General features: G+C 41.6%; 1 protein-coding gene across 8 annotated transcripts in view; it reads right to left on the bottom strand.

Moving 5' to 3' along the window:
- The window catches only part of USP48 (ubiquitin specific peptidase 48), a 91,786-nt gene extending 72,383 nt beyond the window's left edge, over nt 1–19,403 (bottom strand). For 7 of the 8 annotated variants that reach the window (XR_007154524.1, XM_047869298.1, XM_047869297.1 and 4 more), the window contains exon 1: nt 19,075–19,293. Coding sequence is in view for 7 of the 8 variants with exons in the window: in XM_047869298.1 (XP_047725254.1) it covers nt 19,075–19,208 (134 nt within the window). In the remaining variant the exon portion in view is untranslated. Of the gene's footprint in view, nt 1–19,074 lie in introns of all 8 variants that reach the window. The other variant, XM_047869299.1, reaches the window with a different exon arrangement.
- Between the last annotated feature and the right edge of the window lie 327 nt (nt 19,404–19,730).

Here is a 19,730-nt window from a genome sequence, read left to right as displayed (position 1 = left end):
TCTCTCTCTGCCCCTCCCCCACCTGTGCTCTGCCTCAGGTGCTTAAATAAATAAGCATTTAAAAAAGAAAAACAGGGGCGCCTGCGTGGCTCAGTCGGTTAAGTGTCCCCAACTTCGGCTCAGGTCATGATCTCACAGTTTGTGAGTTCGAGCCCCACATCAGGCTCTATGCCGACTAGCTCAGAACCTGGAGCCTGCTTCAGATTGTGTCTCTCTCTCTCTCTGCCCCTCCCCCGCTCATACTCTGTCTCTCTCTCTCAAAAATAAACATTAAAAAAAATTTTTTTAAAGAAAAACAAAACAATGTCAATAACACTCTTTAAGGGGTTCCTGGGTGACTCAGTTTGTTGAGCCTCTGACTTGATTTTGGTTGAGGTCATGATCTGATGGTTTGTGAGATCAAGCCCTGCGTTGGGGTCAGGAAACCTTGCTGCAGTCAGGGCTTTTAAATACACCAGGAAGACACTGGTGGAACCAGAGGTGGTGATTCCCTCGATTAGAATGACTTGATCAGAGGCACAAAGGAAGAGTCTCAAAATGAAAGGACCAGTTGGGAAACCTACCAAGACTATGAGAATCACTACCAAAAAACTCCTTGTGGTGAGGGTTCTAAGACGTGGGCTCGTTTTCAGATGAGGATCCACAAGTTCCTCATTGATTTGCACAGTCCTTCTAAGATTGGTAAGCAGATTACTTCCATCAGTATTGAGCTGAGAGTCAAGGCTGAAGTCACCATTGCAGATGCTTAAATCAACCTTTTTAATAAATTGATTAGCAGTTGTTAAAAAAATAAAATAAAACCAAATAATGTCATTAAGTCTTCTTGGGGAGCCTGGGTGGTTCAGCTGGTTAAGCCTCCAACTACGGCTCAGGTCACGATCTCATGGGCTCACCGGCTCAAGCCCCGTGTCAGGTTCTGTGCTAACAGCTTGGAGCCTGCAACCTGCTTCGGATTCTGTGTCTCCCTCTCTCTCAAAAATAAACAAACATTAAAAAACTAATAATAAACATTAAAAATAAATAAATAAATGTTATATTTTGAAACACTGTTAGTAACAGCAAAAGACTGAAAATAAGCCCAGTATCAATTTACAGGGAACTGGTTGAATAACCTAAGGAAAATCCATACAGTACTATAAAATATAACCATATATAAGAGAAATGAATACAAATATCCAAAGACTGCACATGAAAGCTAATAGAAAATTTTTATTTACAAGCTGTAAATGATCCAAATATCCATCAGTAGAATAAACAAATTAGGGTAAATTCATACCACAGACTACTACTCAGTCCGCCTCCCCCCAAAAAACTGATACATGCAACATAGATGATTCTCAAAAGCATGATGTAAAGCGAAAGAATCCAGACACAAAAAAATAATGGACTGTTAGCAGTCCATTAATATAAAGTTCAAGAAAAGACAAAACTAATTTATGTAGAAAGAAATCAGAATAGTGGTTACCTATAGGGAGAAGGGAACTAAGTGGAAGAGGGTACGAAGGAACTTTCTGGGATGATGGAAATGCTCTCTACATTGATTGGGGTGGTGATTCCAGATAAAAACTTAGTGAACTCCCTTCACAAAAATTAACTCAGAATGGATCACAGACCTAAATATAAAACAACACAAAACAATAAAACTCCTCAGAGATAACTTAGGAGAAAAATCTAAATGATCTTGGATGTAGTGACGAATTTTTCGATACAACACTACACAATCCATGAAGATAAGAACTGATAAACTGGACTTCATTAACATTAAAATTTCTGCTATGAAAGGCGCTGTAAAGAGAATAAAAAGACCAGCCTCAGACTGGGAGAAACATATTTGCAAAAGACAATTGATAAAGGGCTGTCTTTTAAAATATACAAAGAGGGGCACCTGTATGTCTCAGTCGGTTGAGCATCTGAATTCAGCTCAGGTCATGATCTCATGGGTTTGTCAGTTCGAACCCTGCACTGGGCTCAGACTGGCAGCTCAGAGTCTCATTGAAGTCCTTACTTTCTCCTCTCTCTCGCTGCCCCCTCCCCAACTCGCGCTTTCTCTCTGAAAATAAGAACTTTAAAAAATAAATATATACAGAACTCTTTTTTAAGTTGAGAGAGAAAGAGGGAGAGCGCGTGCACGCATCAGAGAGAGAGGGAGACACAGACTCCCAAGCAGCCTGCAGTGGGGCCCGAACCCACCAACTGCAAGATCATGACCTGAGCTGAAGTCAGAGGCTTATTAACACACTGAGCCACTCAGGTACCCCTACAGAGAACTCTTAGAACTCAAAAATAAGAAAAACAACCTCATTGTTTAAAAATGAGCCAAAGCCCTTAACAGACACATCATCAAAGATATGAGCATATGAAAAGATGTTCCACATCATATGTCATCAGGGAAATGCAAATTAAAACCACAATGAAATACCACCACACACTTATTAGAATAGCCAAAATCCAGAACTCTGATAATAACAAATCATGATGGTGAGACTGGAGCAACAGGAACTCTCGCTGCTGGTGGGAATTCTAAGTGGTTACAGCCACTTTGGAAGACAGTCTGGTGTTTTGTTTTACAAAATTAAACATATTCTTATACCATACAACAATCATGCTCATTGGGCTCCTAAGCATGTATCCAAAGCAGCTGAGAACTTGTCCACACAAAACCCTGCACACAAATGTTTACAAAGCAGCTATGCACTTATTTGCCAAAACTTGGAAGCAACTAAGGAGTCCTTAAGTAGGTAATAAATAGTTGATAAAGGATAAGTAGGTGATAAAGAACGAATAAACCATACATGGTATATCCAAACATGAAATATTATACAGCACTAAAAAGAAAGGAGCTACCAAGTGATGAAAAGAGCTTAAATACATACTACTAATCAAAAGAAGCCAATGTGTGGGGAGCTTGGGTGGCTCAGTGGGTCAAGTATCTGACTTTGGCTCAGGTCATGATCTCATGGTTCCCGAGTTCGAGCCCTGCGTTGGGCTCTGTGCTGACAGCTCAGAGCCTGGAGCCTGCTTTCAGATTCTGTGTCTCCCTGGCTCCCTGCCCCTCCCCCACTCACACTCTGTCTCTCTCTCTCAAAAATAAACACTAAAAAATTTTAAAAAAAGAAGCCAATATGAAAAGGCCATGTACGATTTCTAATTATATTACATTTTGAAAAAGACAAAACTACAGAAATAGTAAAAAGTATAGTTGGGGGGGGATGTTAGGAGGGGTGGAAGGATGAATGGGCAGGGCAGAGGATTTTTAACCAGTGAATTATTCCATATGATACTATAATGGTGAATATGTCATTATACATTTGTCCAAACCCACAGAATTCAAACTCTAATGTAAAGTATAAACATTATGATGGTTACCAGAAAGGAGGGAAGGGGGGTGGGGGGATGCGTTGAATGGGTGTGATGGGGATTAAGGAGCACACTTGTTTCACTGTATTACACACCTGAAACTAATATTACACTAAATGGAATTTAAATTAAAACTTAAAACAAAACAAAACAAAACAAACAAAAAAACGGGCACCTGACTGGTCATCGGGTAAGAGCATGTGACTCTTGATCTTGGGGTCGTTGAGTTCCAGCCTCACTTTGAGCACAGAGGTTACTATAAATAAATAATAACCTCTTAGGAGAAAAAGAACACCAACCTAAACTAAAAACAAAACAAAAAACTATAGATACTGGATGATAATGATGTGTGAATGGAGACCGTTAACAGACGTAATCCTCTGGTGGGGGGTGCGATAGTGGGAAAGGCTATGCATATGTGGGCTCAGAGGTACATGGGAAACCTCCAGATTTGTACTCAATTTTGCTGTGACCCTAAAGCTACTCCATAAAATAAAGTCTAGGGGGCACCTGACTGGCTCAGTGGGCGGAGCAGGGGTCTCTTCATCTTGGGGTAAGATCTTGAGTTCAAGCCCCACATTGGGCTTGGAGCCTACTTAAAAAAACAAACAAAAAACAAATAGCAGCACCCAAATATAAAATCTAAAAATGAAATCTACTGAAAAAAGTCTAAATGAACAGGACCTTTCAATGTATATAATTTTACCTCAATTTTTTAAAGCTTTTGACTTGTCAAAAACAAAACCAACCAGGAAGCTTTTAACTACTGACATAGAAACGTCTACAGGTATAAAACAGTGTATGGGAATGGGGTGCCTGGGTGGCTCAGTTGGTTCAGCACCAGACTCGATTTCGGCTCAGATCATGATCTCACAGTTCGTAAGTTCGGCCCCACCTCAGGCTCTCCTCTGACAGAGCAGAGCCTGCTTGGGATTCTGTCTCCATGTCTCTCTCTCTCACAAAATAAACAAACATTAAAAAACAAAAGTAAACAAAAAAAACACTGTATGCGGTATGCAACACTGTGTCAGAAAGGGGAGGAATAAAAAAATGTGCTTGCAGAAAGTAATAAAAGTTGTTCCTTGGGGTGCCAGGGTGGCTCAATCAGTTAAAAGTCAGACTCAGACTTTCGGCTCAGGTCATGATCTCACCATTGTGATTTCGAGCCCTGTGTTGGGCTCCACGCTGAGCGTGGAGCCTGCTTAAGATTCTCTCCCTCTCTCTCTCTCAGTGCACCCCCGCCCCTCGTATGCAAGGGCATCATCTCGAGGTTCATGGATGGTTCCTGGATTTAAGCCCTGTGTGGAGCTAACAGCCTGCCTGGAATTCTCTTGGCCCCTCCCCTGCTCCACCTCACAGGCTCTCTCTCAAAATAAACTTAGAATAGAAAAGAGGTGCCTGGTGGCTCAGTTGACTCAGGTCATGATCTCATGAAGTTCCATGGGTTGGAGTCCGCGTTGGGCTCTGTGCTGACAACTCAGAGCCTAGAGCCTGCCTTGGATTCTGTCTCTGTCTCTCTCTCTGCCCCTCCCCTGTTTGTGCTCTCTCTCTCTCGCTCTTTCAAATATAAACATTAAAAAAATTAAACAGAAAAAAAGCATAGGGGTTCCTGGGTGCTCTCTCAGTTAAGCATCCTACTTAATTCAGCTCAGGTCCTGATCCTGCCATTCGTGAGTTCAAGCCTCACATCGGGCTCTGTGCTAACAGCTCAGAGCCTGGAGCCTGTTTCAAATTCTGTCTCCTTCTCTCTGCCCTTCCCTAGCTGGCACTGTCTCTCTCTCTCAAAAATAAATAATAAACATTCAAAAAAAATTTTTTTTAAAGAATATAAAAGTTGTTTTTACAGAGGATGTGAAAGAAATGGGAGCAGAGGTGGGAATACATGTTCTCAATGCATACTTTTTAAAAATAATTTTCAGGGGCGCCTGGGTGGCGCAGTCGGTTAAGCGTCCGACTTCAGCCAGGTCACGATCTCGCAGTCCGTGAGTTCGAGCCCCGTGTCGGGCTCTGGGCTGATGGCTCAGAGCCTGGAGCCTGTTTCCGATTCTGTGTCTCCCTCTCTCTCTGCCCCTCGCCCGTTCATGCTCTGTCTCTCTCTGTCCCAAAAATAAATAAACGTTGAAAAATAAATAAATAAATAAATAAATAAATAAAAATAATTTTCATATATATATACATACACACATACAAATAAAAACAAAAATCATTTCCCTATTTAAAACATATAACTATCAACTATTCACCCTTAACTATTTAAGTTTTCATTGAAAAGGAAACTTGTTGGGGCACCTGGGTGGCTCAGTCGGTTAAGCGTCCGGCTTCAGCTGAGGTCATGATTCCATGGTCTGTGGGTTTGAGTCCCGCATCGGGCTCTGTACTGACAGCTCAAGAGCCTGGAACCTGCTTTGGATTCTGTGTCTCCCTCTCTCTCTGCCCCTCCCCAACTCATGCTCTGTTTCTCTCTCTCTCTCTCTCTCAAAAATAAATAAACATTTAAAAAAAATTTTTTTTAGGGGCGCCTGGGTGGCTCAGTCGGTTAAGCGTCCGACTTTGGCTCAGGTCATGATCTCGCGGTCTGTGACTTCGAGCCCTGTGTTGGGCTCTGTGCTGACAGCTCAGAGCCTGGAGCCTGGTTCAGATTCTGTGTCTCCCTCTCGCTCCGCCCCTCCCCCGTTCATGCTCTGTCTGTCTCAAAAAGAAATAAACGTAAAAAAAAAAATTTTTTAATTTTTTTAAAGAAAAGGAAACTTGTTAAGTTACTAAAGCACCTATTTTCCTGAAGAAGTGAACATAAAGGAGAAACAAGATGATCTGAACTCTAGGTTCTAGTCATTGAAAATTCTAGTGTTTTTCTTCATAACTTCATTGTATCAAGGCCTCAGGTATTAGATATGCAAGATATAATCAGACATAAAAACAAAACAGCCACAAACAGGTCCCTTAACATGTATGCCCCCCTTCCCTTCTCCTAGGATTTCTGCCAAAGTTTTACGCAAAAGAAGTATGAGAAGCAGCTGACAAAGTCAATAAAATTAAACACCAAATTTGTTAAATATCATGGATGGACGCCGTCCTAAAGTGTTGGCAATCCTTTAGTTTATTGGATATTTAAAAAATGTTAAGTATATATTTTTAAGCTGAAGAATCCAATCAACCTTTGAGGTTCTGCCGCCTAGCAAAAGTGAAATATCTTCCTTTTTCCAAACCTCAAGTTACGCCCCATTAAGTCCAGATTCAAAACCTGCAGCTCATAAAAAATGATCAATATATCCAACTCTTGTAATTAGCATATTAAATCACTTGGCCTGAAATTCAAATTTCTATTAGAGAAAGGGATTAACCAAGCAAAAAGGATTTAAAAAGTGAGCCTACTGGGAAATACGTGAATCCTTTCTAATAGGATATCCACCAAATTGGTATTAAAAGAAAGATGTTGGGAGGTAGGAGGGAGGTGCTAACTGGCAAGTCAAAAGTCTTTCCCTGTGTGGATAGGCTTATTTAAGACTTGGAATTTTTTTCTTTTTCCCTCCTACAGTGGAACTCAGTTCTCCAAGGAGGAGGATTTGAAACATTTCTCAAGCTTTATACGATTTGGGAAATAATGGCTTCATGCTTAAACACCTTCCAACTTCACTCATAAAAGATACCATCATTCACTGATAAAACTGGCAAAAATTTTTTAAGTTTCATACTCAGTTGATGTCAAGGACACAGAGACACGGATTTCACGTATTGTACAGACAGCGGGAGCAAATCTTGCAATAATAATGTATTTCAAAAGCCTTAAGAACGTTCATGTAAAGTTTACAACTTTTTTCTAAGAAAATAATCAAAAAGGTAGATAATATTTATTTACAAGGATGCTCAGAAGGAGCACAACAAAAAAAGACCTTAACAAAAGAAGAAGGGGCGGGGGAGGCCAGTAAAAGGCAGGCAGGCAGGCAGACAAATGCCCAATAGGAAAATAGTTCAATACTTTGGGGCATGTAAAATGGAATATGATGCAGTGATTAGAAATTAGTACTTTTATAAACTCTGTAACATCCTGTGGATACATTCTTAGTACTAACTTAAAAAATACCTTTCCAGGGGCGCCTGGGTGGCTCAGTCGGTTAAGCGTCCGACTTTGGCTCAGGTCATGATCTCGCGGTCTGTGACTTCGAGCCCTGTGTTGGGCTCTGTGCTGACAGCTCAGAGCCTGGAGCCTGTCTCAGATTCTGTGTCTCCCTCTCTCTGACCCTCCCCTGTTCATGCTGTCTCTCCCTGTCTCAAAAATAAATAAAACTTTAAAAAATAAGAATAAAAAAAAATACCTTTCCAAATGCACATACAACATAAAGGTATTTTTTTATGTGCATGTAAAAAAATCAGAAGGAATTACACAAAAATATTACAACCTGTTGTCTGAGGGGTAGCTTTTATTTTTGATGACTTCATCAAGTCACCAGCGAGCTCAGACTCCTTAGAAGCCTAATGTCACTACATTCCACTTTAGCTCATCAGTACTCAAACTGGAGTGCACATAGGAGAATATATAATAAATAAAGCCACAAGAAAAACATCTTGTGCCATCTTGGAATCTAAATTTCAATTAGTTTTATTACACAAAGTTGAAAGAGTGTTTTTTTTTTTTTAATATTACACAGGAAAGAATTTTAGATCAAATAGGAATTTTTCTTTTATTCATTTCTTTGTAAGATTGTCCCAAATATAAGAATAACTTTTTCTTAATAATTAGATCATTGCCTTGGAAGCCAAGAAAGACATGAGGTAGAGAGGATTTGTACAAGAAAGCCCCATTTAGCTAATTTTTATTTCCCCCCCATGTATGTCCTCTCTCTCCCTCTCTCCTTCTCTCCCTCCCCCTCCCTCCCTCTTTCCCTCTCTTCTAAACCTTCTTCTATCATCAAAGCTATTTACCACTGACAGTCATTCAACTCTCTTCTACATTGCAAAGGTACCAAAAACAGGAAACCCTTAAATTCTTCCAGGCCCTTACTTCCCTAATCACAAGAATAAAATAAGTTATCAATGCCACGTGGACCTAGATCTCATTCTGAAAGACAACAGAAGAGAGCTTGTAGAGGATAGTAAAGATAATACCTTTAGGACCTAGGGGAAGATGAAGAGTTCTTAAACCAAATACACACAAGAAAGTAACAACCATAAAGAAAAATATTGATAAACTGGGCTATAATGAAATTAGTGCTTCTGTTCATTAAAAAATGCTACTGACAGTAAAAAGGAGGTGCAGCTGGGTGGCTCGGTCATCAGAGCATGTGACTTTTGATCTCAGGGTTTTAAGTTCAAGCCCCCGGTTGGGGACAGAGATTACTTAAAAATAAAATCTTAAAACAAACAAACAAAACAAAGTAAGGCCACCTGGGTGGGTCAGTGGTGGACTTCCGACTTTGGCTCAGGTCATGATCTCATGGTGCATGAGTCTGAGCCCTGCATCAGGCTCTGCTGTCGGTGCAGACCGGCTTTGGATCCTCTGTTCCCCTCTCTCTGCCCCCCCTTCCCCTACTTGCGCGCTCTCTCTCGCTGTCTCTCAAAAATAAACATTTCTGAAAAATGAAAAGATTTTTTTTTAAAGTGTAAAAAGGCAAGAGTGGAAGATTTTTGCTATATATTCAAAGCTTTCTTTAAAGTGTTTTCTACACTCAACATAGGACTCAAACTCAGGACCCTGAGGTCAAGAGTTGCATGCTCCTCTGTGCCAGCCAGACACACGCCAACAAAGCTTTATTTTATCCAAAATAAAGAACTACAAATCAACACAATAACCAAATAGAAAAATGGGGCCTGGGGTGTCTGGCTGGCTCAGTCGATCTGTCTCTCCCTCTCTCTGCCCCTTGCCAGGTCTCTCCCTCTCACAAAATAAATAAACTTTATTTTAAAAATTTTTTAAAATGTTTATTTATTCTTGAGAGAGAGACAGAGCATGAGCATAAGCAGGGGAGGGGCAGAGAGAGAGGGGGAGACAGAATCGGAAGCAGGCTCCAGGCTCTGAGCTGTCACCACAGAACCCAACAGGAGACTTGAACTCACAAACTGTGAGATCATGACCTGAGTGGGAAGTCGGACGCTTAACCAAGTGAGCCACCCAGGCACCCCTAAAATAAATAAACTTTAAAAAAAAGTAAAATAAGGGCTCCTGGGTGTGGCTCAGTTGTTAAGCACCAGACTTCAGCTCAGGCTAAACTCCATTTGGGAGTTCGAGAGTTCGAGTCCCACATTGAGTGAGCTCGAGCCCCGCTTTGGGTGAGCTTCTGTCCCACTTCAGGTAAAACACAAGCCCCGTTTCTCTCTCTCAATGAATCAAAAAATAAAATGAAACCACAGTCCGATGTCATGACACATCCATCATAATGGCTAAAATTAAAATGATTATGGTGAGGATATATAGCAAATGAATTCTCTCACAGAGCACTCATGAGAGTAGAATGCGGTATGACCACTTTGGAAAACAGTCTCTGGCATCATCTAATAAGGTAAATAAACTTCTATGACCCAGCAAGTCCTTCTATCAAAAATGTATACATAAAGGGGCACCTGGGTGGCCCGACGGATTGAAGCTCCAACTTCAGCTCAGGTCATGACCTCACAGTTCATGGGTTTGAGCCCCACATCGAGCTCGCTGCTGTCAGCAAGGAGCCCGCTTTGAATCCTCTGCCCGCCTCTTTCTGCACCTCCAGTGCTCACACACTCTCAATAAATAAATAAAATATATGTATATACATACACACACACACACACACACACACACACACACACACACGAAAAAAAAGCATATGTATGGCACCAAAAGATACCTACAAAAGTTTTCACTGCAGCTTTGTCCATAACAGCCAAATACTGGAAAAATTCCAAATGACCATTAGCAGCAGAAAGGATAAAGTATATTGCAACACAATGAAATACCGCACATTAAAAATGAACACACAAGGGGCGCCTGGGTGGCGCAGTCGGTTAAGCGTCCGACTTCAGCCAGGTCACGATCTCGCAGTCTGTGAGTTCGAGCCCCGCGTCAGGCTCTGGGCTGATGGCTCAGAGCCTGGAGCCTGTTTCCGATTCTGTGTCTCCCTCTCTCTCTGCCCCTCCCCCGTTCATGCTCTGTCTCTCTCTGTCCCAAAAATAGATAAACGTTGAAAAAAAAAAATTTAAAAATGAACACACTACCATTACCCACAATGTGGACAAATCACACAATGCTGAACAAAAGAAGCCAGACACAAAAAGAACTACAAGGTATAACTAATTATATACAAAGTTCAAAATAGGCAAAACAATCTGCGGTGTCCAAAGTAAGGGCAGTGCTTGGTTACTTTTAAGGAGCAGGAAGAGGCTAATGACCAATTAAGAGGCAGCAAATGAAACATGGGTGCGTTCTGGAATGCTAGTAACATTTTAATATTGGTGGCAGATACATAGGTATGTTCCCTTTGTGGTAATTCATCCTGTGTAATTTTTAGAATTTGTGTACTTTCCTGTATGTAAAAAAATAAATTTTAATTGAAAAAGAACACTAGAAAAATTCTAAGAGTAATTAAGAAGGATTCACCCTATCAGGTATTTTTTAATTGTTACCCAGTAAGTGGACCGGCGATCCTAAGAGATACAATGAATCAAATCATTAGAACCGGGATGAGAAATAAATACAAGTATACCCAATAATTCCTCATATAATAAAGGTAGCCTTTTGAACTCATGGAGGAAAAGACTAGATTACTCAATAAATGGTTTGAAAAAATTGAGTAGCCATTTGGTAAAAAGTAAAATGAAGATGGATCCTTCTCTCACTCCTTCAATCAAATGAAACTGAAGAGGACAAAGGATGAATACAAAAAAAAAAAAAAAATACAAAAAAAAAGACTGGATACATAAAATGAGACCATCAGTACTAAAACAAAACATGGGTGAATATTTCTACAATACTGGAATTGGGAAATCCAGAAGCCATAAAGATAAGCATTGATAATATGACCACATAAAAATATCATGAGTTTGAATGTACCAAAAGAGAAACAAAACCCACAAAGTCAAAAAAAAAAAAAACCAAAAACCAAAATTGGGGGCAAAGTATCTTCAGCAGAAATACTCAAAAAGCTCTTGAAAATCAGTAAGAAAATGGTCAACAATCCAGAACACCCATATATAACAAGATGTCCAAAGCCACTAGCAAAAAAAAAAAAAAAAAAAAAAAAGGCATATGAAAACAAGATGGTATTTTTCACTAATGACGTTGATGTTTGAAATAAGAATGCCTATTCCCAGGGTGAAATAGGGTGAATACAGGATGCAGTATTAAATAGTATGAACTTTTACCACCAATCAAAATTTTAAATGGTCATCATGCCCTTTACCTCAGCAGTTTCTCAACTTGCAACCTAAGTGAAAACACTCACTCAACCCAGATACATATAGAGGGATGTTTACAGAAGCAGGATCTATACAAGCAGCAAAACCCAGAAACCCAAAGGTCCATCAGGAGGCAAATGGCTACATTATAACACATCTACCTCTACACAATGAAGGATCACATAGCTATTAAAAAGAGTAAGGTAAGTTTTCTAGATGCACTAACATGGAAAAAGGTACATTATCAAATAAAAATAACTGGCAAAAAGTATGGCGTGGGACATTCCTCCCCTTTTAAAAAATTTTTTTGATTTACTTTTATTTTAGAACGAGCTAGGGAGGGAAATAAATAAATAAATAAATAAATAAATAAATAATAAATAGTGAGCTAGGGAGGAAGGGAGGGGCAGAGCAAGGGAGAGACTCTTAAGCAGGTTCTGCCCCCAACACCCAGCACTGAACAGGAGGCAGGGCTACATCACAAGACCCTGAGATCTTGACCTTATCAGAAACCAAGACTTGGATGCTTAACCAACTGAGCCACCCAGGAGCTGCTCCCTTTTTCTTCTAAAATAGCAATCATGCTGTTTGATTATATTGTCTCACCTGTAAAATATATGGCACATGAGGGGTGCCTGGGTGGCTCAGTTAAGAGTCCGACTCTTGATTCTGGTTCGGGTCAAGATCTCTCAAGATCTCAGGGTTCACATCAGGGCTCTGTGCTGGCAGTGCGGAGCCTGCTTGAGATTCTCTCTCCCTCTCTCTGCCCTTCCCCACTGGGTCTCTCTCTCTCCAAAATAAATAAATAAAAACTTTAAATTCCCCATGTTTATAGCAATACTATCAACAATAGCCAAAGTATGGAAAGAGCCCAAATGTCCATCGACAGATAAATGGATAAAGATGTGGTATATATATGTGGTATACACGCACGCATGCACGCACTGAAGCATTGCTTGGCAATCAGAAAGAATGAAATCTTGCCATTTGCAACAACCTGGATAGAACTCTAGTTCCCTCTAGGGTATTATGCTAAGCGAAATCAGTCAGAAAAAGACAAATCTAGGACTTCACTCATATGTGGAATTTAAGATTCAAAACAGATGAACATAAGGGAAGGGAAACAAAAATAAAAACAGGGAGGGGGACAAAACACAAGAGACTCTTGAATATAGAGAACAAACAGAGGGTTGCTGGAGGAAGGATGGGCTAAACGGGCAAAGGGCATTAAGGAAAACACTTGGTGGGATGGGCACTGGGTGTTAGAGGGGATGAATCACTGGAATCTATTCCCGAAATCACTGGTGCACTATATGCTAACTTGGATGTAAAATTAAAAATTAATTAACTAAAAATAAATTTAAAAAGAAAAAAAAAGTTTAAAAATTTATAAAACATATGGCACATGAAGAAAGGAACTTCACCTTCTGGGGCTTTATCCCAGAGCCTCTCTAGAATACTACACCAAGCTCACATAGTAGACACCAAAAACATCTGTCGAATGAAAGAATGAATATTACCCCAGCAAGGCACAGAACAGGTACTCAATAAGTATTTACCATGTTTAAATATACGTATCATATTTAAAAAATATGCAGAAAAAGAGGATATGTATACAACGTTAATGGTGGGTAGCTATGAGCCTGAAATTAAGGAGGAGCTGAGCTTTCACACAAAAACTGGGTAAGGATTAAGTGTTCTGAGTGTTCAAGGGCTAGACAGCAGAAAGATGCAAAACAATGAACAAGAACAGACAAGGACACGTGTTTCATGGAACACAGACACCTATTTAAACCAACAACTTACAGGGGCACCAGGCTGCTTGGTTGGAGGAACATGTAACTCTTACTCGGAGTTTTGAGTTTGAGCGCCATGTTGGGTATAGAGATTACTGACAAATAAAACCTTTGTTTTTGGACTAGAGCTATGAGAAGTCATTGAAATGTTTTTGAAACTGGCATGATACTGACTTACTAGAATGCTTTAATTTTATAACAGTCATCAGTACTGTTTCTCTAAGGAGAACAGAGTGGACACTGTACTTCTATATACACAGCTAGAAGTATAAACTAGTCCAGACTGAAAATCCACATCAAAATTTTAACTGTTACACACACACACACAAATTAACACACAAGACCTATCAGATCAAAAAGTATGATTAACACTGTGTTAGTGAATGGTGTGAGGAAACGAGACATTCTTACACAGGACTGTAAAGTGGAACCACCATTCTGATGGGCAATTTAGCAATATGGATCACAATGAAAAATCCACAGCTCCCACCCAACCAATTTACTGCAAGGAACTTAACTATCACCCTCATTGTTAGCAAAACCTCTGCCTGTAAGAATTAAGACACAGTATTTTCAGAAATCTGTGGATACAGGATTTACTATAGATTGCTTTCATCTGTGATTGTACTAAGCAGTTTCAGAAATGTAAATAAAAGTCTTGATTCACCTAGTCTTTGAGTAGATCTAAACACTGCTTCAGCTCTGGAATCTCCTCTAACAATCATGTAAAGTACTTTAAAAAAAAAAAAAAAAAAGTATACTGATGGGGCACCCAGGTGGCTCAACTGGTAAAGAAAGCATCCCACTCTATATTTTGGCTCAGGTCGTGATCTCAGGGTTGTGAGCCTAACAGGATGGAGCTTGCTTGTGATTCTCTCTCCCTCTCACTCTGCCCCTGCTCATTTGTTTTCTCTCTTTAAATAAACATTTAAAGAAAGGATATTGATACCATTAGTTTAATCCTTTAAAATATTCTTGCTAAGGGGCGCCTGGGTGGCACAGTCGGTTAAGCGTCCTACTTCAGCCAGGTCACGATCTTGCAGTCCGTGAGTTCGAGCCCCGCGTCGGGCTCTGGGCTGATGGCTTAGAGCCTGGAGCCTGCTTCGGATTCTGTGTCTCCCTCTCTCTCTGCCCCTCCCCCGTTCATGCTCTGTCTCTCTCTGTCTCAAAAATAAATAAAAATAAAATAAAATAAAATAAATATTCTTGCTAAGAGTCCGAAGAAACGCTTAAACAAAAGGAGAAAATGGGAGCACCTGCGTAGCTCAGTTGGTTTAAGTGTTGTACTCTTGATTTCGGCTTAGGGCATGGTCTTGCAGTTTGTGGGTTCGAGCCCCACGTCAGGCCCTGTGCTGAGGTGTAGAGCCTACCAGGGATTTTCTCTCTTTCTCTGCCCCTCCCCCAGCTCATGCTCTCTCAAAATAAATGAACTTTAAAGAAGGAAAGAAAAAAACGAGACACCTAGTGGAAAAGAAACTTTTGATATTTATACAAAAAATGCTTGGACCTCAGATTATACACGGTCTCAAAAGCACAAGCAAAGAAAGAAAAGAAAAGAAAAGAAAAGAAAAGAAAAGAAAAGAAAAGAAAGAAAGAAAAAAGAAAGAAAGAAAAAAGAAAGAAAGAAAAAAGAAAGAAAGACCTGGACTGCATCAATATGGCTTTTGCACTACAAATAACATCAAAAATGTGAAAACCCACAGAAATGAGAAAATTTTTGCCAATATAAGAGATGTGTATCCAATAAAGAACTCTTCCAACTCCATAATAAAAAAATACATAACCCAATTTTAAAATGGGCAAAGGACTCGAATAGACATTTCTCCAAAGATACAGGAATGGCCAAGAAGCACATGAAAAGAGCCTCAACCTTAGTCATCAGGGAAATGCAAATCAAAACTACAAGGATACCATTTATACCTACTAGAATGGCTGTGAAGAAAAAAAGACAACCAAAAACAAGAGTTAAGGACGTGGAGAAATCTTCATCTAAACCATGAATATGTAAAATACCACAGCCCCTTTGGAAAATAATTTGTCAGCTCCTCAAAATGTTAAACAGAGTTTTATGACCCAGCAATTCCACTCCTACATGTATACCCAAGAAAAAAGAATACAACTGCACAAAAACCCTACACAAACGTTCTTGGTAGCAGCCAAAAAGTAGAAACCCAAATGTCTGTCAGCTGATGAACAGATATAGAAGTGTGTAGTACATATAAAATGGAATATTATTCAGTAACAAAAAAAAGAAAAATGGCCAACATGGAAAAAGATGTTCAATTCATTGGTCATTACAAACATGCAAACCAAAAGTACCAGATGCCACTTCAAACACACTAGGATGGCACAAAAACAAACAGAAAATAGCAAGTGTCGACAAGCATGGAAAGAAATTGAAACCCTCCTACATTCCTGGTGGGAATGTAGAATGAATGGCACAGCAGCTGTAGAAAACTGTGGCGGTTCCTCAGGGAGTTAAACGTAATTACCATGACCCAGCAATTTCACTCCTAGGTATACACTCAAAAGAACTGAAAGCACGTATTCTAACAAAAACCTGTACCCAAATGTTCATAGCAGCACTATTCCTAACAGCCAAAAAGTGGATAGAACAAAAATGTTTATCAAGTTAACTACGCTAGGTGAAGTGATGGATGTGTGAACTACCTTGATCTTGGTAATCATCCCACCATGTTTATCAAATCATCACGTTGTAAACTTCAAATACAGGTTATCCTATTTGTCGATTATTTGCCAATAAGTTCGTGGGGAAATTTTCTAAGGTCATCAACTGACGGATAAACAATATGATATATCCAAACAAAGGAATATTATTCAGCCCACAAAAAGGAATAACGTACTGATATACGCTACAACACGGAAGACACTGAAAAACATACTACCTGAAAGCCACACAAAAAAAGGCCACATATTGTCTGGTTCCATTTACATGAAATATTTAGAAGAGACACCTACAAGACAGGAAGTTCAGTGGTTGCCAGAAGGTGGCATGAAGGGGAAACGGGAAGTGACTGTTTAAAGGATATGGAGTCTCCTTTTAAGGTAACAGAAAAAGCTGGGGGCACCTGGCAGGCTCAGTAGGTAGAGCACGTGACTCAATCACTGGGGTTTTGAGTTCAAGCCCCACATTGAGGGTAGAGCCTACTTTAAAAATTAAAATTAAAAAAGGCAGGGGCAGGGGACACGCGGGGGGACTCCTGGGTGGCTCATTCAGTTAAGCCTCCCTTTGATTCAGGAACTAGACAATGGTGATGGTTGTACAACTTAATTGTATACTATTTTTTTTTTTAATGTTTACTTATTTTTGAAAGAGAGCACACATGTGGGGAGGTAGTGGGAGGGAAGAGGCAGATAGAAAGGGAAACAGAGGATCGGAAGCCAGCTCTTGGTGACTGCAGAGAGCCCGATGCTGGTCTCAAAATCACAAACTGTGAGATGCTGACCTGAGCCGAATGCTTAATCAACTGAGCTACCCAGGGACCCTTGTGTACTTTAAAAGAATACATTTTGGGGAGCCTGGGTGGCGCAGTCGGTTAAGCGTCCGACTTCAGCCAGGTCACGATCTCGCGGTCCGTGAGTTCGAGCCCCGCGTCAGGCTCTGGGCTGATGGCTCAGAGCCTGGAGCCTGTTTCCGGTTCTGTGTCTCCCTCTCTCTACCCCTCCCCCGTTCATGCTCTGTCTCTCTCTGTCCCAAAAATAAATAAACGTTGAAAAAAAAAATTAAAAAAAAAAAAGAATACATTTTGTTGTCTTTTGCACACTTTTTAAAATGAAATACTGACACATGCTACAATGTGATGACCCCTGAAAACATTACACTAAGTGAAAGGAGTCAGTCACAAAGTCCACATATTTTGTGGTTCTATTCACATGACATGTCCAAGACAGGCAAATTTAGAAGCAGAAAAGTTGATGGGTGGTTGCCTGGAGCTTGGGTGGTGATGTACAGAGGACTGAGTGCCAATCCAATGTTTAAAAGGCTAGGTGGGGAGGTGGGCAAAATGTTCTAAAGTCAAGACTGTGAGCATTGCTAAACAGCCCTGAATATACAAACAGAAACCACTGAATAGTACATTTTAAATAGGTGAATCATACAATATGTGAATTCTATCTCGATGCTTTAAAAAAAACAAACAAACAAACACCTGTTTGGATATAAACCTTGCAATTGCAACTTAAAAAGAACTTTTTTAATGTTTTTGAGAGAGAGATAGAGAGCACCAGTGGGGGAGGGGCAGAGAGAGGCAGACAGAATCAGAAGCAGGCTCCAGGCTCTGAGCTGTCAGCAAAGAGCTGGGTGCAGGGCTTGAACTCAGGAACTTAATGGACTGAGCCACCCAGGCTACCTGCAACTTAAAACTCTTAGGACATTCCCCTTATAAGGATCGCAGTCAATTTCTACTCCCTAATTTGCGTTAAAATCAGAATTCTAACAGTGATAGAGTGGTGGTTTGTTTTTGTTTTGTTTTTGTTTTGTTTTGTTTTGCTTCTCTAGAATCTAATTATTTTGGGAAACTAACTGAAGCTTAATAAATTCTGTTATACACAGCCTCTGTCATTCCAGGGCTTACTGTTGGAGTCAGATGTCCCCTCCTTGCAAGCCAGATGCCCTAGAACTTGGAATTATTCGTTAGCCTTATGGAAGCTCCCTAACCTGAATCACTTCTCAACCTAGACTTAAATTCCAAAGTGAGACCTTGACTTCCATTCCTTCCGGTCCCGCCGCTTAAAAACTCCAGAAAGCCTTTACTAAATGCCTGCTGAAGTAAAGCTACTGAGCATGCCCGGTTTGGCCAACTCAATTCAACAACATTCCAGAACAAAAACTATAGTTCCCGCGTTAAAAGGTGGAAAAACAGAAGAGACAGGAACAATGCCTAAGAATTCGAACTAAAAGGAAAGGCAAGATTCAAGGGCTAAGCAGAAGTGAAGGACAGAACTTACACAGCTCAAACTTCGCACTTGGTAAAGTGGTACGGTCGAAACGACCCCCCAAAAAAGGGGGGGGAAAAGCTAAAACAGATGAACGAGAGAGTAGGTCAACTGGGGGTGAAGGTGTCGATGACGTAGACTACCCATACGGTTCTCTAAATCAGCCCTATCCGAAACTAATACTAAGACGACCAAGCCTTAGCGTCATCAGTAATAAAAGATATACTGTGATGAAACTCACTTCCAAGAAGTTCCCTTTCTACAATGGAAAAAGCCGAGCCGTGGCCAAGATACAACAGCCAACAACGTTTGCTAAGCTCTCAGCTCCTGCCTTCAACCATTTCCACCGCCATCTTCTAGATAAGAACCTAGAACCGTTTCTAAAGGGCTTCCAGCAGCATCACCTCCATGCAAAGCCCGGGAAGGCTGCGTTACTCAGGTCGCCCAGACGGCGTTAAGGAGGAAGCCTCCACCTTGCCCCTCTCCGCGCCTGCTAGATGCACGCAGCTGGCTGCTGTCCTCTTTCCCCCAATATGACCCCCGGCCCCCGGCCCGGTTTCCCGAGTCCGAACCGGGGGCGCAAGGCCCAGTGCGCGGGCCTCACCTGCACACGCCGCGGATGCAAGGCTCCAGCCAGATGCGGTACGCGGTCTCGATGTGCTCCTGCGACACCTCCTCGGGCCGCACCGTCTCCGCCCAGCGCCAGGCCGCCTTCTCCAGCTGCAGCCGCGGGGCCATGGCCTTGGCCCGAAGAGCGCCTCCCGAGCCGAGCCGTCGCTGCTGTTGCTGCTGCCGCTGCCGCCGCCCAAATGGGCTCCGCCACCTGCCAGCAATGGGGACCAGGCGATCCCTCAGCCAGCTGGCCAGTCAATCACCTGTGCGCGCCACTGCCGCCGCGCCCGCCCGCCCGCGCCCGACCCGCACGACTAGCCGCAAAGCGCCGCCGCCGACACCCGACACCCCTCGCGCTCGCAGACGTTGGAGGTATACCCCCGCCGCGGTGGGCGCATGCGCGTTCCCAGCAGTCTTTGCGCCACCCCGCGCCTCTAGCCCGACGGGTGGAGGAAGGGGAAGCAGCCTGTTCGAGGTAGTGTTGCCACGTCCTCACCGGCGCTGCTGGGGAAGCAGCGTCTGAGCACCTGACCAGGGTAGCGTCCTGCGAACCACCACCCTAACAAGCTGGCACCTCGAGGGCAAAAGGCTGCCTATTCTCGCTTTCTGGTACTTCCCCTTAACCTTGAAGGAATCACGCGAGAAGCT

Source organism: Prionailurus viverrinus, chromosome C1, assembly GCF_022837055.1.
Source record: "Prionailurus viverrinus isolate Anna chromosome C1, UM_Priviv_1.0, whole genome shotgun sequence".
NCBI classification, from domain to species: Eukaryota; Metazoa; Chordata; class Mammalia; order Carnivora; family Felidae; genus Prionailurus; species Prionailurus viverrinus.
Note: the sequence above shows the minus strand (reverse complement) of the source record. Positions and strands in the feature narration are given on the sequence as shown.